The following is a 27,243-nucleotide window of genomic DNA, read 5'->3' as shown; positions in this document are numbered from 1 at the left end:
GCTATAGGAAGTCATTTAAAAAATTAGTTTATCCTTTATTTATTTCTTTTTAAAATGTGTAATAAATATATGTGTTACATATGCAATATATTTAATATATACATCACTATTTTGCATTAGTGTTTTTCACCTTTCTTTCCAGAGGTCGGCATGCTATATGCCCTGTTCTGTGCCATACAGTCTAGAGATCTTGCTCATTCTGTACAGCTACACAGTACTTCATTGTGTGAAGTCTATTTGGTCCCCTAATGATGGACGTTTGGTTGTTTCCATTCTTCTGCTATGACATGATAGTGATAGGTGTAATAAGTCACTTCATACTAAATAACCCGTTTGCCTAGTATATTATACTTGTTCCTTTTTAACTATCTGATTGCCCAGCATTCAGTTTGCCTTCACCCTGGCAGAGAAGCTGATTCCAGAAAGGTGAAGGAGACTGAGAGGCTATGTATGTTTTTGTCACATAATACTCAGCCTTCATCCTTCCCATGCTCTTTCCTGCCCAAGATTTAGTATTTACTTTCAGATTCTTATAAAGATCAAAAGAGTGAATCTTTGTGAAAGTGCTTTAAAAAGCCTATACACCTTTTGGGAATCCAAAGCAAATTGGCATCTTTCCTTCAGTGGAGCCCATGCTATGATGGTAAACACAGGTGAGCTTTCAATCCACTCCAAGCCAGCCATGGCGTTAGAGAGGCACCTTTTGGACATGGTTTGCGGCCTTCACCACAATACTGCAGTGGGAGGGAGTCTTCTCTCCAGTGAAGAGTTGATGAAAATGAGGCACACAGAAGAATTTTTGCAAGGAACATACCTCACAATCCATTATAGGTTCATATGATGTAGATTGAACTGGTCCTCAGAGAAGCTGCTTACAATTTGGAATTTTTATTGAGTCAATTTTTTTCTTCTCCAACTTTTATGTATTAGGTAAGACATATAGCATAGACGTTAAGAGGGTCAGTTGAGGAGATAGATCTTGTTGAAATTCTTACTCTGTTTTTTCATCTGCCCATCCATCCAGCCATCTCTTCACCCATTTGCCCATCTATCCACACACAAATATTTATCAAGCTTTTACTATGGGCCTGACACTGTGTACAGTGAAGCCAGATGAGAACACAGAGGAGCCCCATCCTTAAGGCCTCACAGTCTAGTGAACCTCATAGGTTGCCTGTGACCTTGGATGAACCCATTAACCTCTATGAGTAGCAAAGGCTCTGAGGATTCAATGAGTGAATGTATGTGGTGGGCTTTACACAGTGCCTGGAAAGTAGCTAGTAGTAATAAATGTTTGCTTACTTTATGAGATCTTCCAGGAAGAAGAATCTTAGACAGTAGAGTACAGGCAGGATTTAGGACAGGTGGAAAACATTCATAGAAAAGATTATCTGGGGGGAATGTATTTTAGAAAGAAGAAGAAAAAGTGTGGCTAATAGGAGGTAGAGGCCAGGCATGGTGGCTCACGCCTGTAATCCTAGCACTTTGGGAGGCCAAGGAGGACTGATCACTTGAGGTCAGGAGTTCTAGACCAGCCTGGCCAACATGGCAAAATCCCATTCTCTACTAAGAACACAAAAATTAGTGGGGCGTGATGGCGCATGCCTGTAATCCCAACTACTCAGGAGGCTGAGGTGGAAGGATCTCTTAAACCCAAAAGGCAGAGGTTGCAGTGAGCCAAGATTGAACCATTGCACTCCAGCCTGGGCAACAGAGTGAGACTCCATCCCCCCCACGAAAATAAAGAAAAAAAAGAAAAGAAAAAAAATGGGAGGTAGGAAAATGAAAGAGAAAGCAAGAGACTTGATACTGAAGTGAAAGGCTGAGGGATAACCTGATCTGAACTGAAGGAGGCTGGAAGGTGTAATAACAATGATTAAAGTGCAATTGCTTTAAACATGTATCAGCTGCATCAGTGTAGGGTCAGCGTCAAATTTTTATATCTCTGATTTATTTACTCTGCATTTATTTTTCCAATATAAATGGCTGCTTTTCACAACTTGTAGCAGGAAAAAAGAAATTTTAAGTGTTTTAATTTTATATATTTGGGCACAGTGCAGGGAAATATCCCTTGACTCAATCTTTCAATTAACTAAAATGCTTTTTGCTTCACTCGTCTTTGATGATTAATAGCGCAGTCCATATGTCTGGGATTTGTTTCCCAAGCACATGTGTGCATGCTCACACTGAAAAACAAAGACGACCATGACCTACTTATGAGGATATATTGTGTTCCGAGGACATTCCCCTTGGTGCTCTCCACATTGCCGCATCTGTGGTCACAGCCCCGCGGCGTTCCAAATAGCCCAGAGCCCCTGAGAACCTTAGTCGTAAAAATATTATATTTTGTTCACAGAGCAGGGCTTATTTGTGAATAAAAGTCAGGTTGAGAAAGATTAGAGCGCTTTTTAAGAAGACTGAAAACCCACAGGAAACACTGAAGTGTCTAGAAGAGCGTCTCTGCTGCTGAGTGCATCTTATCATTGGTTCAATCAACAAAGAGATGCCCAATAGATTTGATGAAGGAATGAACAAAAACTTTAATCTTCCTGACAATTAGGGTCTGTGTCTCTACAACTAGGACTTGAATTAGACAACGTTTCACTAAAGGGCAACTAGCAAACATCCCACCATCCCTCACGACCTACAGAATCCTCTGATTTTTATGAGTAGCTTATTTTTCTAGGTGTTCAAGTTAGTCACTATCTTACCACTTTACTTTGGATCTATACATTTTCCTGGCAGTTTAAATTTCTTTTGTGTATATATGTATACATACATAAATACATACATATTTATTCTTTTTCTCTCTTAGTGCATGAGATGGAACTGAGGTTGAATTGCTTCACTTTTTGCCCTTCTAGGGGGACTTTACAGGAGTAAAGTAGCTTGATGGTTAAATTTCTGCTTTTGAGAATCTAGGAACTTCTTACTAGGCATGGTCCCATGTTAGTAGGCCCATACCCTGCGAAAGTGAGTGATCCCTGCCTGCTCTGTACTGAACCAATGTGCCATAGGAGAAAGGTTGTGGATTTTGGCATCGGAAGTTCTGGGTTCAAGATCTACCTCTGCCACTTAAAAGCTGTGTAGCCTTGAGTGAGTGAACTCATTTGGCCCCTGTTTTACTGGCTGTGAAATGCTATCATTGTATCCATTTTGGAGGGCTTTTGAAGTTTTAAAAACTAAATATTACTTAAGTGTAAAGAACAATACAAATATTAATTATTAAGGAGGATGACCCTGGCTTTTCTCCCTATTCATCAAAGAGACCGGCCTCCATAAAAGGATAGGAGAACCAGGATTATTATTGAAAAAGATGAGGGAAGGGGAAAAGTAGGAGACAGAGTAGATAATTAATAAAGATACACAGGTGAATTCAAGCATCCATGGCCTCACAGATAGTGGCACACTGCAGCTAGTGACAAACTGTTCTGACTCCCAGCTCATGCTGCCACCTCTCATTTCCCCGGAGATGCTTTCTGTTTAGTCATAAAGATCACATCCTGAGCTAATGAATATCCTGTCCCTTAAATATGGCCAGGATAGAGTTATTATCACACAGGCAGGAAATATCTTACTCTTTTTTTCTAAAGAATGAAACATGTGCTTAGACATTATTAGAAGTTGAAGTAATGTCCTTTTGCTGAACCATCTCACAGTGGACCTCAGCAAATTAGCTTTGCTGCCAGGCTCAGCTTCCTGGTGTGGCATCTTTCCATTGTCCAGAAGGAAGAACTTGGGTTCATTTGGATATGTTACTGTTAGACTGATTCAATATCAGGCTAATAGTTAATTTTTTCAAGTCATTGTACTGAAATTCTTCTAATATCTCTATTTGCAATAAAGATGAATATAATTTATGTTGGATTTTTGATTAAAGTGGATATTTAGAAACATAGGTGCACACTTCTCTTATTACCTAGGCAAGGGACATTTTCTGTATGCTCATTTTATATAGAGTAGTTCAATATTATTTAGTAATATTTTCTTTAAATTTGTTTGAAATATATACTGTATAAATACCAAACTCTTTTGAAAATGCAAAAAATTGAATAGGTATTTATATATTAAATGCAAAAATTGAATACTTACATATTGCAGTATCCCTTTAGTCACTTGGCATAGACAGCTGTTTCTAAAAGCACATGCTGGGCTGGGCATGGTGTTTCACACCTGTAATCCCAGCACTTCGGAAGGCCTGAGCGGGTGGATCACCTGAGGTCAGGAGTTCAAGACCAGCCTGGCCAACATGGGGAAACTCCATCTCTACTAAAAATACAAAAAATTAGCCAGATACGGTGGTGCATGCCTGTAGTCCTAGCTACTCAGGAGGCTGCGACAGGAGAATCATTTGAACCTGGAAGGCGGAGGTTGCAGTGAGCTGAGATTGTGCCACCACACCCAGCCTGAGCAACAGAGTAAAACTCAGTCTCAAATATATTATATGTATATGTACACACACACACACACACACACACACACACCTATATTTCATTATATATACATTACAAAAATAAATAGCATACTAAAAGTTTGTTGTTAAACAAATAAGCACCTATCCTCTTGGGAATAATACTTTAAGAGATTTTACAATTTTCCTTAGCTTCCTTTTCTGTTAGTTAATAAACCTGCTCACGTTCTTTAAAGTATGAACCTTTTCATCTCACCTTGAATTTTTTTTTCTTTTGAGGGATATAAAGGATAAGTGAATTTTGACTTTGAGAAAGATGTTGAATTTGGGCTGGGCATGATGGCTCCGGTTTGTAAACCTAGCACTCTGGGAGGTCAAGACTGGAAGATGGCTTGAGCCCAGGAGTTCAAGCCTAGGTAACATAGTCAGACCTCATCTCTATAAAAAATAAAATAGTTTAGCTGGGCATGATGGCTTGTGCCTGTGGTCCCAGCTACTCAGGAGGCTGAGGTGGGAGGATTGCTTGAACTCAAAAGGCAGAGGTTTCAGTGAGCCGAGATCAATCCAACCTGGGTGACAGAGTGAGATCTTGTCTAGTTGTGCAGCCATCAAAAACGATGAGTTTGTGTCCTTTGTAGGGACATGGATGAACCTGGAAACCATCATTCTCAGCAAACTGACACAGGAGCAGAAAATCAAACACCGCATGTTCTCATTCATAGGCGGGTGTTGAACAATGAGAACACATGGACACAGGGAGGGGAGCACTACACACTGGGGTCTGTTGGAGGGAAATAGGGGAGGGACAGCAGGGGGTGGGGAGCTGGGGAGGATGGCATGGGGAGAAATGCCAGATATAGGTGAGGGGGAGGAAGGCAGCAAATCACACTGCCATGTGTATACCTATGCAACAGTCTTGCATGTTCTTCACATGTACCCCCAAACCTAAAATGCAATAAAAAAAGTGTTTACTTTATATTCAAACATTCATCCAGCACAAATTTAAATTATTATTGAAAACTACCTTATAGACAGAACAAAATATAGTTTTAATGTTACACACAAAAAAATATGTCTTTATAAATACTTTGATATAGTTGAAAATAAAAGTTCTGGTCTTGTGCTATACTTTCCATGTTGTGGTCAATATAAAATTTAGATTCTTCAGTAAGCTTATTTTGTTGTGTCTTATACTAACATGAGGTAAACTTAAAATGCCAATAATTTGCCAAAGAATATATATTTACTATAGTCTCACATGTTGTGGCTAAATTAAGGTTCAAGACTAGTCACTCACTGCCTCATCTCTGTGTCAGCCAAATTCATTGTTACTTATATTTGTACATATATATATATGTGTACATTCACAATATGCACATACATACACAAATATTCACACACACACATACATACACCATGCATATGTTAACAAATCTCATCATTTTTGTCTTGAAGACTTGAGTTTGTTTTAAGAGACAGTGTAACTAACTGAAAAATAGGAGTTAAGAGACTAGGTTTCAGTTTTAGAAGGAACAGTGGACTTGGAAATTAGGCAACTGATTTTTCTCATATCAGGCCTGAAAGAACTCTGCCTTTGAAATCAGATTTTTGTCCTCTCTTTGTTTTGTTTACTTTGTGATCTTGGGCAAGGCAAGTCATTCTTGTACCTTAGTTTCCTTATACAAAAAGGAATAAATAATAATCCATAAGATTAAATAATATTAAGTGTAAGTACTTTAAGACTTGAAGTCCTCCACACATTTATCTTGATTATTATATTGTCATTTCATTTTCTCAGTCTGTTTTCTTATCTGTATAAGCAGATAATAACTGTTTATAGAGCTGATGTACTGATCAATTAAATAATTGATGTGAATGTGCTTTGAAAAAGTCATAAGGGCTTATTTCCCTCCATGAGTTTAGATTGTTGTTAGTAATCCTGATTAAAGTTAAAGTCAGCTCATTTTAACATAAACATATTTTTTATCTTATTTTATTTATTTGTTTGTTTGTTTTTGAGATAGAGTCTCGCTCTGTCACCCAGGCTGCAGAGCAGTGGTAGATCTCGGCTTAGTACAACCTCCGCCTTCCGGGCTCAGGCGATTCTCCTGTCTCAACCTCCCAAGTAGCTGGGACTGTAGGCATGTGCCACCATGCCTGGCTAGCTTTTGTATTTTTAGTACAGATGAGGTTTCGCTATGTTGGCTAGGCTGGTTTCGAACTCCTGACCTGAGGTGATCCACCTGCCTATGTCTCCCAAAGTTCTGGGATTACAGGAGTGAGTTATTGTGCCTGGCTCATAAACACATTTCATCTTTTAATCATAGTACTTATATTTTTTGGTGTGTACCTCAGGATGGAAGACAATAAAGGGGTAACCCTTTGAAAAGAATTTTGTTTTCTGCTGTTTTAGGTGGAAAATTAGTCTAAAATATCTTCCTTTCTGAAATAAATAGGATATGAAAGAATTGATCATAAAGCAAGTTTCTATATCTAAAAATATTTTTCTTCACTTTTAGAATAAAACTGAGCACCTGTTCTTTCAAAAATGAAGTGGCTTAAATGACTGAATAAAATCTTGCAAAGAAAATAACGAATGTTTGTAATTTAAGTGTATGTTTATGGGAGAACTAGCCTCATATAAATCTAGAAAAAGCATAGGATTTAGAATTAGAAAACAGTCTAGGCCTTGCTCTGGCATTAATTAGCCATTGATTGGAGGTGAATCACTCATCTTTTGAGAACCTCATTTTAATTTTGTCATCTGTAACACAACGGAGTTACATACACGATCTCTGGGTTCCTGTGTTAATTTAGGATTATATATTTTTTGAGAATATCAGAGACTCAAAGGAACAGAGGCTTGAACAAAAGAGATCTTAATTCTCAGTGACATAAAATTCTGGACATAGCTCAGGGCTGGTTTAGGGACTGTAATAACCCATAGTGCTTCCAATTTCTTCTCCATCGCGGATTCTTGTAGCTCAAAGTGGCAGTCAAGCAGCAAAATGGAAGGAGGAAGGAAGAAGAGCATGGATGTACTACTTTTGCTTATATCACTTTGGCCAGAACTTGCCACATGGCCACACCTAGTTGCAAAGGAGGCTGAGGAATGTAGTCTATTATAAGCAGCCATAAGCCAAGCTGTTACTCTAGAATGGGGATCTGGGGCCAAAGTTAGCCTGCTTCTTGTTTTTGTAAATAAAACTTTATTAGAACACAATCATGCCCATTTGTTTACACATGTCCATGACACTACAACAACAGAGGTGACTAGTGTAATAGACACTGTCTGGCTCACAAAATAGAAAATACTTGCAATCTAGCTCTTAGTAGAAAAACTTGTCAATTCTTGCTTTAAGAAAAAGAAGAGTAGTCACTGGAGAGTAAGTAGCAATCTCTGCCCCAGTGCCCTTCCACATTCTGTGATTCTGTGACACACAAACAAAAAATAAAAAGCCCAAATACTTTATTTCATGTGATGTCGTAATAGTTTTGAACATGTTAGTAAATGCTAAAACATGAAGTTCCCTCTTGTTCTAATGGGTTGAAACTTGAGTTGCACCTACTAAATTGCCCTGTTTTTGCTCTGTACACTTCCTAATCTTATTATGCCTGCTCTCAGTTCTAATTATCTGAGACATTAGCTACTCTCCTGCAACTTTGAGTATAGAAATATTAATACTTTATTTGGCATGTGCCTTGTATAGTCTTCATTTTGGTGAAAATAAAAATGTGAAAAGATTCAGGTCACCTTTGATGCTGGCGAAGCCTTCCTAGCATAATATCTGGGGTTGTTGGTGAACCAATGAGCATCACACCACGAAAGCCCGCAGTTGTGAGTGGGAGGTAACTTACATTCACAGTTGCTACACTGTATTTTTTTCCTTTGCTGGTTGATATGTATCTTTGGGGTTAAATTTTAAATATTTATTGCATTTACTACTTATAGCTTTTCAAGTTATATTGTCTTCCAAAGAGAAATTATATCTGAAAAGATGTGATTTTGTTGTTAAAAACCGAGAATAAATAAGGTCTGAGCAATAAGAGGAGACAATTAGATGATTTGCTGAGAGATTTAGAGATGGATCTAATGAAATTTAAGTTTTTGTAGGCACACAGGAACCATGTCATCCGTTTCCTTTATAGTAACTTCTACTCAATGACTAGTTTTTATAAGGTTGATTAATTAATGGATTTCTGAAACCTAAGTTCTCATAGACAGTAGGGTTGATGTTCTTCACACGTGCTCCAACCATTAGATTCCTACAGTATGTTTGCATTTGTAAAACTTATTTTGTGGATTTCATTATCTGGTGGAATTGTGCATGTCTTTTGAAACAAACAAAGAAAATCTTCGGGCTAAAAGTGCAGTATGTAGCATCCTGGTTAAGATTTTCATCCCATCTGTCACTGCCTTGTCCAAAGGTCATATGTTTTTTCTGGCTTAAGCTATCTTATTCAGAGAGCAAGGTGAACTGATTAATTTTTAAAGTCTCTTCTTGCTACAAAATTTTTGATTTTTATTATTTTTTGATTTTTATTATCCTGGATTCCTGGTAAACTTTCTTTAATGAATGGATGGGGACAGTATACAACTGGAGTATCATTTAATCCCCCAAATGCCGCACTGATATTTCTCCTTCAGGTTTTTGCACAAATGGCCCTTGTCGATGAGACTTTATCCAGGATCCTCCAGTTAAAAATGCAACTCCTTTTCCTACTCCTCCTTTTCCTTACTCTGCTGGTCATTTTTCTTTGTAGTAATTTTTACCTTCTAACATTCTGTACAATTTGCTTAAATACTGGTTTGTCTGTTTCCCACATTAGACTGTAAACTAATCTGGGCAGCAATTTTAGTCACTTTTATTCCCTATGTCTCTCTAGAGTTTAGAATAGGCCTTGGCACAGAGTGGATGCTCAATACATACTTTCTGTTAAATTAAGCTTTAAAAATCCCAAATTTTTGTAAGTTTTCTGAAAGTTAGTCTTAAAAACATGTTTGTAAATAAGACAAAAATAAATTTTAGGTCAACTGTCATTTAAGTAATCGTAGATTAAAAACACAACATGATAAGGGGCATCTATGGAAAACCCACAGCTAACATCATTCTTAATGGTGACAGACTGGATGTTTTCTCCCTAAGATCAAGAACAAGGAAAAGATGCCTGCTCTTGCTATTTCTACTCAATGTTACACTGGAGATTATATCCAGGGCCGTTAAGGAAGATAGTGAAATAAAAGGCATTCAGATAGGAAAGAAGGAAGTAAAACTATGTCTATTTGCAGATTATGTGATCTTCTATAGAGAAAATCTTAAAAACTGTTAGAACTAATAGATGTGTTCAACAAGGTTGCAAGATCTTACAAGATCGATATATAAAAATTTATTGTACTTCTATACACTAGCAATGAATTGAATATCAAATTAAGGAAACAATTACATTTACACTAGCATCAAAAGAAAGGTATTTAGGAGCAGATTTAACAAAAGAAATGTAAACCACAAAACATTGTTTAGAAATAAAAGAAAAAGTTGGTCAAAGGATACAAAATTTCAAGTTATGTAGGAGGAATAAATTCAAAAGATCTGTACAACAGGGTGACTATAGTTAATAACAATGCATTAAAAATTGATAAAAGAGAGAATTTGTGTATTCTCACTACAAAAAATGATAAGTATGTGAAGTAATGTATATTTTAATTAGCTCAACTTCGCTGTTCCGCAATGTTTCCTCATTTCATAATGACATGCTGTACCTGGTAAATGTACACAATTTTTATTTACTGATTAAAAAATTAAATGTTAAAAACTAAGGAAAATGTAAATAAACAAAAAGACATTGCATGTTCATGGATTGGAAGACTTAATATTATTAGGATGTCAATATTTTCTAAATTGATCTATCTGCAGATTCAATACAATCCCCATCAAAATTCCAACTGGCTTCTTTGCAAAAATTGGCAAGCTGCTTCTAAAATTCAGGTAGGAAATATAAGGTACCTAGTGTAGCCAAAATAATCTTGACAAAGAACAAAGTTGGAGGACTCATAATTCCTAATTTCAAAACTTACTAAAAAGTAACAGAAATCAAGACAGGATGGTATGGGGTTAAAGCAGACAAAAACATCAATGAAATAGAATTGAGACCCCAGAAATAACCTTATATATTTATCGTCAACTGATTTTTGAGCCCAGATCACGCCATTGCACTCCAGTCTGGGCAACAAGAGTGAAACTCTGCCTCAAAAAATAAAAATAAAAATGGGCCAGGCATCGTGGCTCATGCCTATAATTCCAACACTGGGAGAATAAGGCAGGACAGTTGCCTGAGCCCAGGAGTTCGAGAGCAGCCTGGGCAACATGGGCTGTATAAAACATCTAAGAGTGTTAGCATGTGCCGTAGTCCCAGCTATGTGGAAGTCTGAGGAGGGAGAATCACTTGGGCCTGGGAGGTTGAGGCTGCAGTGAGCCATGGTTGTGCTACTGTGCTCCAGCATGGGTGACAGAGCAAGGCCCTGACTTCCCAAAAAAAAAAAAAAAAAAAAGTAAAAAGACAGCCAGCAGAATGGGAGAAAAATTTACAAATCATACATCTGCTAAGGCAGTAATATCTAGAACATACAAAGAACTCTTACAGCTCAATAACAAAAAGACAAATAAGCCAATTAAAATGGGCAAAGTATCTAAGTAGACATTTCTCCAAAAAAGATGTAGCAATGTCCAACAATAAACACATGGAAAGACACTCAGCCCTGTTAGTTACCAGGAGAATGCAAATCAAAACCACAGTGAGATACCACCTCACGCTCACTCAGATGGCTAAAATAGAACATTATCTGTGGTAATAACAAGAGTGGGTGAAGATGTATAGAAATTGGGGCCCTCACGCCGCTGCTGGGAATGTCAAATGGTACAGCCACTTTGGAAAACAGTGTGGCGTGTCCTCAAACAGAGTCAACATATGATCCAGAAATTCCATTTCTAGGCGTGTATCCAAGAGAAACAAAAACATATGCTCACACAAAACTTGTACATGAATGTTCATAGCAGCATTATTCATAATAACCAAAAAGTGGAAACAACCCAAATGTCCATCTCCTAATGAGTGGGTAACTATTATTAATAAAATGTGATCTAGAAATACAATGAAATGTTATTTGACCATAAATAGGAATGAAGAACTAATACACGAGTCAACATAGATGAACCTTGAAAACATACTAAGTGACAGAAGCCAGACACACATATTATACGACTCCATTTATGTAAAATGTCTTCAATATGCAAATCTGTGGAGGTAGAAATTAGCGTGGTGATTGTCTAGGGCTGGAGCAGTAAGGGGCGAGGGAGGGCTGAGTGTGGTAGTTCATGAGTATGACATTTCTTTTTGGGGTGATGGAAATGTTCTAAAATTTTAGAAATGATTACACGTGTCTGTGAATATACTAAAACCACCAAACTGTACCCTTTAAGTAGGCACATTGTATATACATGAATTATAGCTTAGAGAAGCAGTCAATTAAAAGAAGAAAAAAGATACACAATGTGTCTAATACTGATTTGACTGTATTTCTGAAACGGCTGCTCCGGTCTTCCCTGCTCACTCGGCAGAATGAATATGGTTTCTCAAAAAGCAAAATTTCCACCTGGCCCTCATGGGGCAAGGGCGCTCTAATAGGTATAGTTCAGATGTGCAGAAGTTTGTTTTAATTTTTTTTCCCAGATACAGAGTTTGAAAAGTCTGCTTACTTCTCCCAGGGGAAGGAGAGCTTTGTCAGGGTTTTGCAGTTCTGCCATTAGTGGGCATCATGACGATGAACTGTCTTGATGGGAAAGCTCCGAGGGCTGTTGGATTTGGGCAGCAATGGACAGAGAAGTTGCGAGTGGCTGACAGAAAATGAATCTTGCCCAAAGGGCCTCCAAAGAGGGTTTTGCACTCAGCATAGGCCGCATCTGTGGGCTTTACTTCTATGAATGGAAACCCAGTACAGCACATTGTTACCAGTGTCGTTAGAGGTTTATTTTGATAGCTGAAAAAGTTAATAAAGTACTATTATTCTCCTGTGAAATTTCCTCTACAAAGGCCCCTACCTGCCTTTCCAGTAGTTTCCTTAGAGCTTTTCACCTTCAGCTTCCCAGCATTAGGGAGATCGGAAGCAAACACTGAGATTTTTGCATTTCATCATTTCAAGTGGTTTTTGCCCTCTGTGGGTTTATCGCTTGGATGCAGAAAGTTCTTTTAGGTTTGTAAGCCATAAAAGATGAAATATTAATTTGATTTGATTTTTGAATCCCTTTCATAAAACAGCTCAGCATTCTCTTTTATGCATTATTTCAGTCAGAGCTTTACAGAAACCTGAAGTGAAAAGCACGGTTGTTTTCTCTGTTGAATGTTCCTTTTTATTACCTTTCCTTCAGTGATCCCCAGACCTTGAATCCTGAGATTGGTTCTCATATTTCTCTCCTACTGCACAGTATCTCCCTGTGTTGGCAAAGAGTTGAAGAAAGGGTTACTATGGGTGAATGAGATCCCTTTGGCCTCAGAGGAGTTAAATGTGGGCTTTATATAAATAGCTCCCTGTTGAAGTCATCGAGGCTAAGGTTTTTAGAAGTGTGTAATTCCTTTGAAAGCCTTTACTAAAAATTTCAGCAAGGCTATGCTAGAAATCTAAGGACATTTTGCCTTGGTTAGCTGTAAGTGGTCCCACGGGAGCCACACTGTGATTGTCACGGGGAACTTGTTAGAGGACACTGAGGCTGATGAAGTCTACTTCTGTCTCTTCTAACTGAAGTTATAGAGGGGCAAAACTGGGGACAGCTGGGGTGCAGCAGCTTTGAACTAGGTGAGCTATCCCCCCAGCTTATCTGTCTCAAAAGAAAATTCCCAAAAGAGCTTACTGTAAGTTCTTCCACTATGCTTAAAGGCTTCTTCAGGCACTGGCAGCTCTGATTGTAGCAAATAATCAACACATACAGGCTGCCTATCCTAATCCAACGTCCCAACAGGGGGCTTTGCTACCCCTCCTTTAAGTTTTGGCTTGAGGCTATGCCATGAAATACTATGGCTTTAAAGAAATAGCTTGTTCTCTGTCTTAAACAGCCACTGAGTTCAAAGAAAAACGTACCTTAAATTAATTATAATGATACATGTTGTTCATTTATGAAGGGATTGCTGACATTTTTTACAACAGTAAGACTGAGATATACCAAAGAGAAAGAGATATACTTTGCTTTTATACTTTGTGGAGTTAACGTATACTTCGTGAGAATACATTCTTACAGTACTGTCTGTTCTCAGAGCAGTTAAAATTTGCTAGCTTCAAGGTTTGGATTTTTAAAATAATCTTTTTAGTTGTTTCCTTCTGACAGTAATTGATACTTATTTCCTATAAGGAAATGCTTGCAAGAGAAAGTGGAAGCTTAAAAGGGCAAAATCATTTATTCTGAGCAAGAGGAAAAGATGTCTTTTGAAGCATCGGGTTAGAAGCTTAGGCTTTAGAAAAGTGAAATAAACTTGGGTTGCTTTCCCTGGTCTAGCACTCTTTATGTGTTTCTTCCTGTGTGATGTGGAGAGAATGCTGTGTTCCTCCTTCCAGTCTAACACACCTTTGCTGGCAAGGTGCACCATTATTTTGAGTTGCTATGAAAGAAAAATGCTTCTAATTAGATCATTACATAAGGCTTGTATACTATTGATTGCAAGACACACTTTGGGTTCAGAGCATAAAAATCTGTAACATTTTGGGAATTAAATGAGATACAATATTTAGAGTAGTTATTACACTACCTGGGATGTAATCAACATTTGTGTGTGTATGCGGTTGTTTGTGGGGGTGTGTGTGTGTATGCATGCCTGTGTGCACTTGCACGTAAAAAGAAAAAGGGAGGAGGGCGGGGGGGGAGAGAGAATGAATGAGTGAATAAATGGTACTTCTTTTCTCAGCACTCATTCTTTCTTGCCCCTCCATATGCCCAGCCAGGCAGCAGCAGAATCCACATGTCATAATGGCTTACAATGATATTCCGTATTTATGGATAGTCTCATGCTTGCAAGCCATTTATTTTCAGCAGAATGTAAGGAAACTTTGGCCACAGAAAACACCGAAAGGGCAGTGTAACTAGAGCAAAGAAGTGAGAATGTCTGAGATTCTGAGAGCCTGTCTGTATCAATTTAATTCACTATGGTGGGACATTCTGCATTCCTGTAATTTCACAACAGAAAAGAGGTTTCAGAGACCTGATATTTTACTCTTTGTTTCCTTTGGGGACTTCGCAGTTTAAGCTTTTGCTAATAATGTTCAATTCAGATTCTTGGTAAAAGATTTTTCAGGCATCAATCTAGATATTAAGTGCTTATCAGTTTTCAACTGATTTTAGCAATTTATTTTAATCTCAAATTAGATCTTAGATTTTCTGTTTGTAAAATGGGATATAGCCTAGTTGCAGGAATAACTGAAAACAGAAATTAACGAGTAAATCATTTGAAGATTTTATATATTAAGTTCAAAGTTATATAAGATTTTATATAATAAGTTCAAAATGAATGTTTGTTTTTTTTACCCAAACACAAACACATGGTGTTGGTCAGTGCTAAAGAAATAGGAAGATGCTGAAAATATAGACAAGAACCTTAAAGTAAGATAACAGAAAGACTGGGAATAAACACAATAGGAGTGGCAGGCGTGATGACAGGGGCTGGCACTGGCTACCATAAAAGCACACCATTGTTATTGTCTTAACAATAGCAAGGACAGCACAACTGAAGCTCCCTGAACTTATAATACATTCCTGATAATGAATGGGTTGCCTAACTTTGTTCTCCTCTTCTTTGGTTCATTTTCCTGTGCTCCAAATCATGCTTTAAGCTTATATGTATTTTCTGTGTCTATTTACAATATACAAATTGGCAAAAATTGGAGCCAAAGAGGAAAAATTCAGCCATTAGCTTTTATATTTGGTAATTAAATAAATATTATTTTTCATAAAGACCTTTCGACTTCATGCAGCCACAAAAGGCAAGCAATATTGGGACCCAGAATAAAAATGTCAAAATCTAATGTTGCGGCATAATAGTGCTTGACAGAGAAAGAAAGGAAGTAGGACAATTAATGTCTATTTGCTTGGATAAATAAGTAGACAACAGATTTCCAGCTGGAAAGCAGCAAGATATTCCCAGATCCTTTACGAGCAAAGCAGAATCTTCTGCATTGTCAGCACTTAATGTTGCAGTGAGTTCTTTAGATTCAGATAAAAGACACGCTGCTAAATATCTAAGAGAGGTTTATGTGTTAAGAACACATGGTAAGTAAATATCAAAGGTTTGTGTATTTCAAGAACATGCTTAAATTCAGTTCTATAGATTAAATAGCATTTGGGAAGTTGCCTAATTATAATTCTGACATATGTGTGCTGAGTTAAACTCATAATATGAGGCAGATAATGAAGTTCATGCTTGTTAAAATGATGATGATGATGGCCAGCATTTGTTGATTGTATGCTATGGATCAGACACTGTTCTAAGCCTTTCACAGGTCTTAATTCATTTAATCCTAACAACCCTAGGAAGAAGATACTATTATAATCCACATTTCAAAGAGGAGAAAATCTGAGGCCTGGAAATTTTCAGTAACTTGCCTAAAGACATGCAGCTTTTAAGTGGCTGAGCTGAGATTTGAACTCAGGGGATCTGGCTACGGAGCCCATACTCTTACCCGGATCTGTCTCTTGAACAACTGGAATTGCATTGGGCTCTCTCCTCTACGGCTGGCACCTTGGGCCTCGGTTGCCTGGGCTTGGTGCAGGCATTCCCATCTTCCCCGTTCTGTCCCCCTCGCCCTCCCCATTGAACATACCGAGGTGTCCTTGGGCATCCATCCATCCATTGATGGCCTTTTCCCCACCTGCTTCTCCCCCACGCTCCCCAGGTCTTGGCCATTAGAGGGCGCGGAAAGCAGGAACTCCGGGGTCCTTCCGAGTCTGGGAACCCGGCAGGGTCAGGGGCAGAGGCACAGAGAGGTGAGGGGTGCAGGGGTGAGAGGTGCAGCAGGCTGACTCTCTGGGGTCTGGGGACAGAGTGAAGGGAAGGAGGGCACCAACCAGGGACGGGAATTTGAGCTCAGAAAACAGAGCTAGCGGGAGACAACAGACAAAGTAACTTCTGCCGGGAGAACCCATCTTTTTTTTTTTTTTCCTTTTTTTAATTGCATTTTAGGTTTTGGGGTACATGTGAAGAACATGCTAGATTGTTGCATAGGTACACACATGGCAGTGTGATTTGCTGCCTTCCTCCCCTTCACCTATATCTGGCATTTTTCCCCATGCCATCTCTCCCCAACTCCCCACCCCCCACCGTCCCTCTCCTATTTCCCCCCAACAGACCCCAGTGTGTGATGCTCCCCTCCCTGTGTCCATGTGTTCTCATTGTTCAGCACCCACCTATGAGTGAGAACATGCGGTGTTTGATTTTCTGCTCCTGTGTCAGTTTGCTGAGAATGATGGTATCCAGGTTCATCCATGTCCCATCTTTTATATTAATTTTTTCCAGCCCCAACAGGGAATGGGCAGGCAGGGTGGTGGGTAGAGAAACTGACTACCAGCCCCTCCATAAGCTCACCCAGAACTACTACTACAGCTGCTGTACTTGGAGCCAGGGGCTTTGGGGGTGGGGGCGGGCAGAGAGAAGGCTCTAACTGTCTGACCCCATCCCCACTGCTCTTCCCAAGATGCGTATGATTCCCCAAAGCAAACTTTACATCATTCTCTGACCGGGGATCCGAGCAATGTCCATATTCGCGTAATGAGTGGTCAGATCTTTCTATCTTGATAGTGCAGTGAGATGGAAATGATGGAGGCGCAGAAGAACATTTCCATGGGTTTTCACTCTGTTTGATGTACCCTCATATTTACTGATGACAAATGTTCTGTTTTTGAGGGCCTAATGCTAATTAGGATGCATAGGCAAATAAATTCTGCTGCTTTTTAATCATGACTCAGCTGCCAGCATGGAGATTTGTTGTTATCCTGAGGGTCTAGTACGGTATCTGCCGCTCCATAATTGCTCAGTTGAAATGGAAATTTTATGAATAAAACATTTTCATTCTAAAGGCAAATTAATCACATTGATAGTATGTATACGTTTTCTTGGTGAGGAGGGTACTTTCCCTCACCAGCTCATCTCACTCCAGAGCTCTGGGTGAGATTTCACGGAGTGGTTGGGTGTAAGAGGCAGCTGTGATAATGTGGGCCCAGTGTGGGGCTGGGAACGAAAATGTCAGTTTCCATCCAAACTCTCCCTTTTGTGCTGTGCATTATAAATATAAGCAGGCCACTTTCCTGAGCCTTCAATCTCCTCATCTGTAAAAGGGCCATTGCCAGCCAGGCTCACTACTGTAATCGCAGCACTTTGGTAGGCCGAGGTGGGTGGATCACCTGAGGTCAGGAGTTTGAGAACAGCCTGGCCAATATGGTGAAACCCCATCTCTACTAAGAATACAAAAATTAGCGGGGCATGGTGGCCAGCGCCTTTAATCCTAGCTACTTCAGAGGCTGAGGAAGGAGAATCACCTGAACCTGGGAGGCAGAGGTTGCAGTGAGCAAAGATCGCACCACTGCACTCCAGCCTGGGCAACAAGGGTGAAACTCTGTCTCAGAAAAAAAAAAAAAAAAAAAAAAAAAAAGCCATTGCCGATTTCACAGGACGCTGGTGAGGATTACAGGATGAACACTGGGTGCCAGGCAAAACTGGCTTTCAGTTAAGCTCCCTGTCTTCCTCTGCTCCTCTTTGTGGGTTGCTGAACATGCCGGAGCATGCAACCGTGCACGCGAATGCAGCTGCAAACTTCTGGTGTCCAATATCGTCTGGACCTGTGTAGTTCTGATTTCACTTTCCCACCATGGTTTTTCCAACCCTTGGCCACATTTAAAGTTCTCAATATCTCTTCCTTCTAAGAGTTGGTTTTATTTTCAATTGTACAGAAAAAAAAAATCAAAGCTATAAAAAAATGAATCTCCAGCATGTTATGAATTCTCAGACGAAAAGCGTCTGCAATGAAATACGCCAGAATGCAATCAGTGGATTTTTGTTCCTTCCTATTTTTCTGTTTTCCTTCTTACTTTTCTGTGTTTTTCTTCCTACTTTTCTATGTTTTTCAAATGTTTTGTTACAGCATGTACTACATTATGTTTACAAAATAATGGGAAAACATAACAGAAAAACTAACACTGTAATGCTACTACTCACCCATGGATTTAACCTCTGTTCTAGCCCAGATGAAGGAGTCTCTCTCTCTCTCTCTACTAAGGGCCAAGTTGATTATCTGTGCTGTTAATTCTATATTATCCTGACTTCTCAAGGTCTTGCATTGCCATTCCCTAAACTTTCCCCTCCACATTCAACCATTCATTTCCTTTTTAGTTTATTTTCCTCAGTATATAAATATGCTTAAGTCCTCTCTGCATCCTAGGAAACAGATAAAACCCTCTAAACCCCAGCCCTACCTTGGCCCCAGCCTAATTCGAGACTCATATCCCTTTTACATGCAAAGTTCTAGAAAGGGCTGTCTGGATTCCCAAACTCTAGGTCCTTGTGACTGACTACTCCTGCATGACACTCTTAAAACTGCTCTTGTCAGAGGTCCAGTGACACATTGTCTCACTTCAGTCTTTCTTACCGGACTTCTCTAAGGCACTTGATAATGTTGTCATTTTCTCCTTGAAACTCTCTCCTAGGTTTCTTGGTTTTCTTTCCTTTTCTTTTTTCTTCTCTTTTTTTTGAGATGGAGTCTTGCTCTTTCACCCAGGCTGGCATACAAGGGTGCGATCTCAGCTCACTGCAACCTTGCCTTTTGGGATCAAGCAATTCTCCTGCCTCAGCCTTCTGAGTAGCTGAGATTACAGGCATGCACCACCAAGCCCCGAGACAGGGTTTCACCATGTTGGTCAGGCTGGTCTGGAACTCCTGACCTCAAATGATCTGTCCCCTCGGCCTCCCAAAGTGCTGGGATTACAGGCATGAGCCACCGCGCCCGGCTGAGCATTTCCACCTGATTGTTCCTCAGGTCCTTCACCATCAACAAGTCTAGAGTGGTGGCCATTGAGCTGCTCTGCACACACATTTCCTCCTCATATTCCAAATTTTTCCCACCATCTGGTGTCATGCAGGCATCCTTCCTGTCTCCCTGTCTTATCTAATTTATTGGGCCATCTTTGTAGGGCCCTACTGTGGCTCACAAGGACCTTTGCAGTCATCCTCCTGACCATTTCTCTGAGTCGAGTTTTGACCCCATCTAAGCTGTCTTGCATCTCACTTCAGAGACGATCTTTGTAATACACAGCTTCCATCCTTTCAATCACAGCTCAGAATTCTTCAGCGGCCTCCTTTGTCAGAGCTACAATCTAAGCTTCTTTCATGGTCTCCTTTTTCCCTCTCTCTCTTCTCCAGGTCTTTCCACCTCCCAGCTGCTTGCTTTTCATACTCAATATTTTGGATTGTGTTGAATCCTCAGCTTTGTTATCTCATGCCTCTGTGCATGTATTTTCTTTGTGCAGATACTTTCTTTGTGTGGGACTTTGTCTGTGCTGGTTCATTGGGCATATTCTATCTCATCTATTGAGAGTCAACTCAAATACTGCCACTTGTGTGAGGCCTTCTTGGATTTCATCCAGGGAAGACTCTTCCTGCACTTCATGTAATTATTTTATTTCATTCTATTCCCTATTAAGTAGTTTGTTTCTCTTTTAGATTGTAAGGTTCTTGGGGGCAGGCATCATGATGATTTCTTTATTTTATTTTATGTTTTTGAGATGGAGTCTTACTCTGTGGCCCAGGCTGGAGTGTAGTGGTGCCATCTTGGTTTACTGCAACCTCTGCCTCCAGGGTTCAATCAAGGGATTCTCCTGTCACAGGCTCCTGAGTAGCTGGGATTACAGGAATGTGCTACCACCCTTGGCTAATTTTTGTGTTTTTAGTAAAGATGGGGTTTTGCACGTTGGCCTGGCTGGTCTCCAGCTCCTGACCTCACCTGATCCGCCAGCCTTGGCCTCCCAAAATGCTGGGATTACAGGCGCCAGCCGCTGTGCTTAGCCAATTGCTTTATTCTTTACGGTGAAAAAATAACATACCCAGAAGTACATTAAACACAATTTAGAGATAATTATAAAGTGAACACTGTGTAACTGTCTTAGTTCATGCAGGTGGTTGTAACAAAATTACCATCCACTGGGTGGATTATAAACAACATAAATTTATTTCTCACAGTTCTGGAGGTTGGGAAGTCCAATAACAAGGCCCTGGCAAATTCAGTATGTGCTGAAGGAGTGCCCAGTTTCTTACAGAAGGCTGTCTTCTCACATGTAACCTCCCACCATGTAACTTCACATGGAAAGGCGAGGTAGCTCTTTCAGTCCTCTTTTATAAGGACACGAATCTTATTTATGAGGCCTCCCATTCTTGTGACCTAATTGCCTTCCAAAGGCTCCACCTCCTGATCACCTTGGTGATTAGGATTTCATCGTGTGAATTTTTGAGGACACAAACATTCAGACCACAGCAGTAACTATTACCCAGGTCATGGCATGAAGTATTTTTCAGCACCAGAGGAACCTCCTGTATCCTTTCCTGATACTGTGCATCCCTCTACTATCTTGGCTTTTATGTTAATTACTGCTGGGTTTTCTTCGCAGTTGTACCATCTGTGTGTACATTCCCAGACAATGCTGTTTAGTTTTACAAGTTCTTGAACTTCATACCAGTGTAGTCAGGTCATGTGCATTCTGTTGCATTTGGTTCCTTGTGTTCAACATTGTCTTTGTATGATTCATCATACAAAGTTGTGTGTAGCTACCTTTCTTTCCATTTAATAAGTGTATAGAAGCACTCCTTTATATGGATATACTGTATATGATAAATCTATTAATGGACATTTGGTTTACTTCCAGTTTTTTACTATTATGATGTTTCAAATATCTTGTCCCTATCTTTTACCCATGTGCACAAGTGTCTTCAGGGTATAGATCCAGGAATGGAACTGATTGTCACAGGGCGTGTATATCTTCAACTACCAGATAATGCCACACTGTTTTTCAAAGTGAGTGTTGTGATTTACATCCTGCCAATGTGTTGAGAGTTCTTAATGTGCTACATTTTTAACCTGTGGTATTGTCAGACTGTACAGTTGTTACCAACATGATTGGTGTGTAGTGTATTTCACTGTGGGTTTTACATTAAAAAAATTATTTTATACATTATATTCATACATATTTATGAGGTACATGGGAAATTCTGTGACATGCATAGAATGTGTAATGGGTATTTAGGGTGTCTGTCACCTGAGTATCATTTCGATGTGTTAGGTGCCTCATCTGTATTTCCTTCTGTGTAATGAGGTTGAGCCTCTTTCACATATTTATTGTTTGTCTGGATTTTGTCTTTGGTGAAGAACTTGTCGAAGTTTTACTCACTTTTCTAATGGGTTGCTTGTCTTTATTTTCTTGCTGTGTAAAAGATTTTATTGAAATCTGGATGGGAGTTCTTTGCTGATTATATGTGTTGAAAATTATCTTATAAAATCACACACAATGAAGATGTATTGATTATAGTGGTTTTTGATTCTTTACCCTAGTACTGTGAGCAAGAGACAGAATAGATAAGATGAATAACAATATACACGAGTGCAAATTAACTCTCTCCTTCTCTTCTCCCCAGGGGTTATTATCGTCCCCAGTGCTGGTGTTGGTATTGTTCTCGGAGGCTACATTATTAAAAAATTGAAACTTGGTGCCAGAGAATCTGCAAAACTAGCAATGATCTGCAGTGGTGTGTCTTTACTGTGTTTTTCAACCCTATTTATTGTTGGATGTGAAAGCATTAATCTAGGGGGCATCAACATCCCTTATACAACAGGGTAAGTACCTCTTTGTTTTTTTTTTTAATAGTTACCAAAAATATATGGTACCTTATTTGCTTCTTTAATAACATACTAAGTAATAAGATTTATTGGTGGATCTGATAACTACCATTATTTCAAAGTGGTGATGGGTGTAAATGCGATTTTGAGACATCTGCAATAACAGTAATAAAATATCAAAACATCTGGGATTGCTATCAGTATTTTTACACCCTATTTTGATTTGTTTTATCATTAATTATTACCTATTGCAGATATGAATGTTCCCTGTATGCAAATTATATAAACAAATGTCTCCTACTTACAAAGGTGCATAATAATAATACTAATAATTTTTATACCTTAGCTTTTTGGTGTGCTCTAAAAATAGTCATAGAAATCAGGTCTGCCTAAGAATACCAACTTTTTGTGAGAATTCCAGAACCTTGTATCTAGAGATTACATTTTATTTCGCATAAGGACTTGAGGCCTTTCTTTAGCGGGAACGGAGTTTGATTCTGGAATAAGAAATTTGGGTTGATGAAGTGTATCATATTGCTATTATATGCATTTCGCTAAGAAATATTTATAAGCTTTTTTTTAGAAAAAATTTTTAAAATTGTGTTTTAGGTTCTGGGGCACATGTGCATATATGGCAATGTGGTTTGCTGCCTCCATCCCCCCGTCACCTATATCTGGCATTTCTCCCCATGTTATCTGTCCCCAACCTCCCCACCCACTGCTGTCCCTCCCCCTAAATCCCCCAACAGACCCCAGTGTGTGATACTCCCCTCCCACAACTTACCCTCCCTCTTAAGGGTAAGTACCTCTTAAGAGCCGCCTCATATCTGCATGATGGAAGCGCAAGCCCTGTGGTGTTTGTGCATCCGCAGTCAGACTCGTACCTGTCACTCCAAACTGTCTTCCCTGTGTGTGCTTGGCATGCTCTGCCTCTCCAAGTGGAGGACACACTCCTGCAGGGCAGAAGCCAGGGTCTCGCCTTCCTCTCTGTCCCTTCTGACCCTCACAGAGGGACTTCCATAGCATTTTGATTACAGCGGATGAGGATGAAATGCTTATTGGATTAATGAAAATTGTTCAGTTTTTATTGTAATGTTTTCAATAGGGAATGTGTTTCTGTAGCTCAAAAACATAAAATTCAGTGAAAATACAAGGTACGATGAAACCTCTTGCCCTTACCCAAGTCCTCCATCCACCTAGCTCTTCCCATTCCTCCGACCGAAGATGAAACAGGTAACCCCTTTAATTTATTTTTTGCATATCCTTCCAAGGCTTCTTTATATAAGATGCTGTGGGTATGTATTTTCAGTTGTCCCTCTTTTGTATCTAAAATAGAGCATTCATACATGCTTTGCTGAGCTTTAAACAAATGGAACAATATAGCTTGGAGATTTTTCCACCCTGGTAGTAATAATCTGAAGCATAACCACCTCTTACACTGGCTGTATTGCACGCTGAGCACTCTCCTAAATGCTTTACATATGTTAACCCATGAATCCTCTTAATTTGGCTACAGCGTCTGTGCCCATAAGCACTGCTTTTAACCACTGCATAGCATTCCATTATATTCCACTTTGTATTTAACCTGCTCACCTTTGGGTTGTTCCTAATCTTTAATTTTATTTATTTATTTATTGACATGGTCTCACTATGTTGCCCAGGCTGGTCTCGAACTTCTGGTCACAAGTGAGCCTCCTGCCTCTGCCTCCCAAGTAGCTGGCATTATAGGCCGATGGCACCATGCCCAGTTAATTTTTAGTTATTAAAAGCAATGCTGCAATAAATAATTCCAAGGCATTTATCACTTCTCTTGTGTGCTTTGTATGTGCAGGACAAATTTCCAGAAGTGAGATTGAATAAATAGTACCAAATTATCTCCACAGGTGTTGTACCAATTTTTGCCCTCACCAGCAATGGATGTGAGTGCCGTTTTCCCCACAGCCTCACCAAAAGAAGGTGGAAAGCTCTTCTTTGAGAGTTATGAAAACCTTAACTTTTTTTTTTTTTTTGAGAGAGTCTCTCTCTGTCCCCCAGGTTGGAGCGCAATGGTTCACTCATGGCTCACTGCAGCCTCAACTTCCCAGGTTTGAATAATCCTCTACCCTCATCCTCCTGAGTAGGGAGGGTCTACAGGCATGCACCACCGTGCCTGGCTAATTTTTTATAGAGACAAGGTCTCACTTTGTTGCCCAGGCTGATCTCAAACTCCTGGGCTCAAGTGATCCTTCCGCCTCCACCTCCCAAAGCACTGGGATTCCAGGAGTGAGCCACTGTGCCCAGCCAACCTTTACTTCTTAACTACATGTAGTTTTGTTAGGATCTGCTCATTTAACAGAGCTTCATTGTCCAAGTTTTGGTGCTTGGTGCCAAGGAACACTTCTGTTTCCTTTTGTTTCTCAGTGGGGTTTTATGTCATAAAATGTTCCACTTTGCATTTGAATAACAAAAGCTTTGATTTCATCTAGCCAATTTAGAATGTTTCGGGGGTGAGGAGAAGGAATAGCAAATCAGAGTTTATTTAGATTACAGAATACTGTGCCATCTCTTGTCCTGGGAGTTATTTTTCCACCAGAAGATGTTGGTGTGTATGTGTGTGTGTAAGATGCATGTACTGGGTATGTGGCTTCTTGATAGTGCCTAAGAGGATGGTCTAAACAATAAAATCTTTAAAAATGGAAAAGCAGTATAGCATAAGAGCTCAGGTTCTGCAGTTGAATTTGAATTCGGATCTTGACTCTGCTTGGCTGGTGGCTTAGCACTAAACCTCAATATTACTTCTGTAAATTGGGGTGGTGTTAGCAGCAATCACCTTAGAAGGTTGTGGGCAAGGGTTATGTGTGTAACACATGTAAAGTTCTCAGCTCAGTGTGAGGCACTGAAGGCTAGCTGTGGTCACTAGTCATCACTAATAAGAATAATTTCTATTTCTATCAAATTATTTTTCTTAAAAATAGAAAACACAAATGGAATTAAAAGTTCATAGCAAAAACCCAGCAGTCTTATAGCTAACTCTGATTTGCAGGGGCAATACTTTTAAATTCTTTTTAGCTATTTCTTCTGGATGTGTCTCTGTATTTTTCAGAAATATTATATAAATTATCTGAACTAAGGTATTATTTGTGACTTCCTAGCTTGGCAAATGAGGAGCTTAACTTTCTCTTTACAAATTGTTGTCAAATCCTTTTCTGGTACTTTCATGTGGTATTTATGACATGCGTATTGTCGATGAAAAGAGCCAAACTGTAAAATATTTGAAGAGATTTATTCTGAGCCAAATGTGAATGACCATAGTCTGGGACACAGCCCTCACTCAGGATGTCCTGAGAACGTGTGCCCAAGGTGGTCGGGTGCAGCTCGGTTTTACACATTTTAGGGAGACATGAGATTTAATCGAATACATTTAAGAAGTACATTGGTTTGGTTCAGAAAGGAGGGACAACTTGAAGCAGGGGCGTCCAGCTTATAGGTAAATTAAAAGATTTCCTGGTTGACAACTGGTTGAGTTTCTCTAAAGACCTGGGATCCATAGAAAGGAATGTCTGGGTTAAGATAAAGGACTGTGGAGACCCAAGTTCTTATTTGCAGAGGAAGCCTTCAGGTAGCAGGCTTTAAAGGGAATAGGCTGTAAAATGTTTCTTATCAGACTTAAAGTCCGTGTTGATGCTACTGTCTGAGAGGTCTAATGAGGCATGTCTGACCCCCACTTCCCATCCTGGTCTGAACTAGTTTTTCAGGTTACGTTTTAAAAGAGCCCTAGCTAAGGAGGAAGTATTCAGATGGTTGGGGGGCCTTAGAATTTTATTTTTGGATTACAGTATCATGATTAGATCTCCTCATTTGTGTAACATTGATTTTCCTGGAATTAATAATTGCCTTATTTTCATTTACTTTGTTTTCTTTGAATCTGCATCTAGCTTCCTACACCTTTTGAGAGCTCAAAAACTATCTCAACATGACCTTCCAGCTATTTGATGAGCTCCTGGTTCCATTTCCACTCCTTGCAGTCATCTGTGCAAGGCCCTCAGTCCCCTACTGTCGTCTGGACGCGGCGTTTCTGGGCCGGCTGCCCTGTTGACATCCTGAGAATCCCTTTGCCTCTTTCTGTATTGATCCTTTGTTTTTTAGACTCTGTGGAGCCCTCTTTTTTGATTTACTCCCTCCTTTTGATGGAGTACATCCTCCAGTACCTACAAAAAGTCTGTATAGGCTGTAACTTTGTTCTTTTGGGAGACTTTTTATTATATATATTGATAAATATTACATATAAATATATATATATATACACATACACACTGTTACATTTGATTGCCAAGTTGGCTGAAATTTTGAATGAGTCATTTTTACTCAGAACTTTGAAGTTTTTACCCCATTGTCATCTAATTTCTAATGCTCTTGTTGGAAGTCTGGCTTTTCTTTTTCCCAATGCTTTGTATGTGATGTATTTTTCCTTCCTGGGAGCTTCTTTTTATTACTAGTATTCCAGAATTTTACCATGATGTGTTTTGAGATGGATTATTTTAATTTTTTCCTAGGCACATGATGATTTCTTTCTGACTGAAGACTATATACTTCAGGTCTGTTTTTAAACTTTAATTTCCGTTTTCTCCTTGCCATTTTTTTCTCTTTGTCTCCTTCATTGATCTCTTCTTTTCTTATTCTTGTTTGGAGATACCAGAAACTTTTTGTATGCCTTTGACCAAATAATAATCTTTCTCTATCAGGGAAGGTTGTTCTCTTTGACCAAGTGTGCAGCTTCAGGGGGTTGTGCGTGGAGCACAGAGGGAGGCAGGGGACACCCATCTATCCAGCCAGATCAGCCAAATCAACCCTGACATCAATGTGGTGGCAGGTGTCACAGCCAAATTACTCTCATATCTTCCTTTCCTTATTATTTATTACCTGTTTCACGTGCCCTTTTTTGTTC

At 39.4% G+C, this 27,243-nt stretch overlaps 1 protein-coding gene across 2 annotated transcripts in view; it reads left to right on the top strand.

Annotated features, from left to right (window-relative positions):
- SLCO5A1 (solute carrier organic anion transporter family member 5A1) overlaps positions 1 to 27,243 on the top strand; it is a 154,655-nt gene that overhangs the window by 101,413 nt on the left and 25,999 nt on the right. For both annotated transcript variants that reach the window (XM_032296297.1, XM_032296298.1), the window contains one exon: positions 22,118 to 22,316. In XM_032296297.1, coding sequence (XP_032152188.1) covers positions 22,118 to 22,316 — 199 coding nt within the window. The remainder of the gene's footprint in view (positions 1 to 22,117; positions 22,317 to 27,243) is intronic.

Source organism: Sapajus apella, unplaced genomic scaffold (assembly GCF_009761245.1).
Source record: "Sapajus apella isolate SASKATOON/1434 unplaced genomic scaffold, GSC_monkey_1.0 scaffold35, whole genome shotgun sequence".
Lineage (NCBI taxonomy): Eukaryota > Metazoa > Chordata > Mammalia > Primates > Cebidae > Sapajus > Sapajus apella.
Note: the sequence above shows the minus strand (reverse complement) of the source record. Positions and strands in the feature narration are given on the sequence as shown.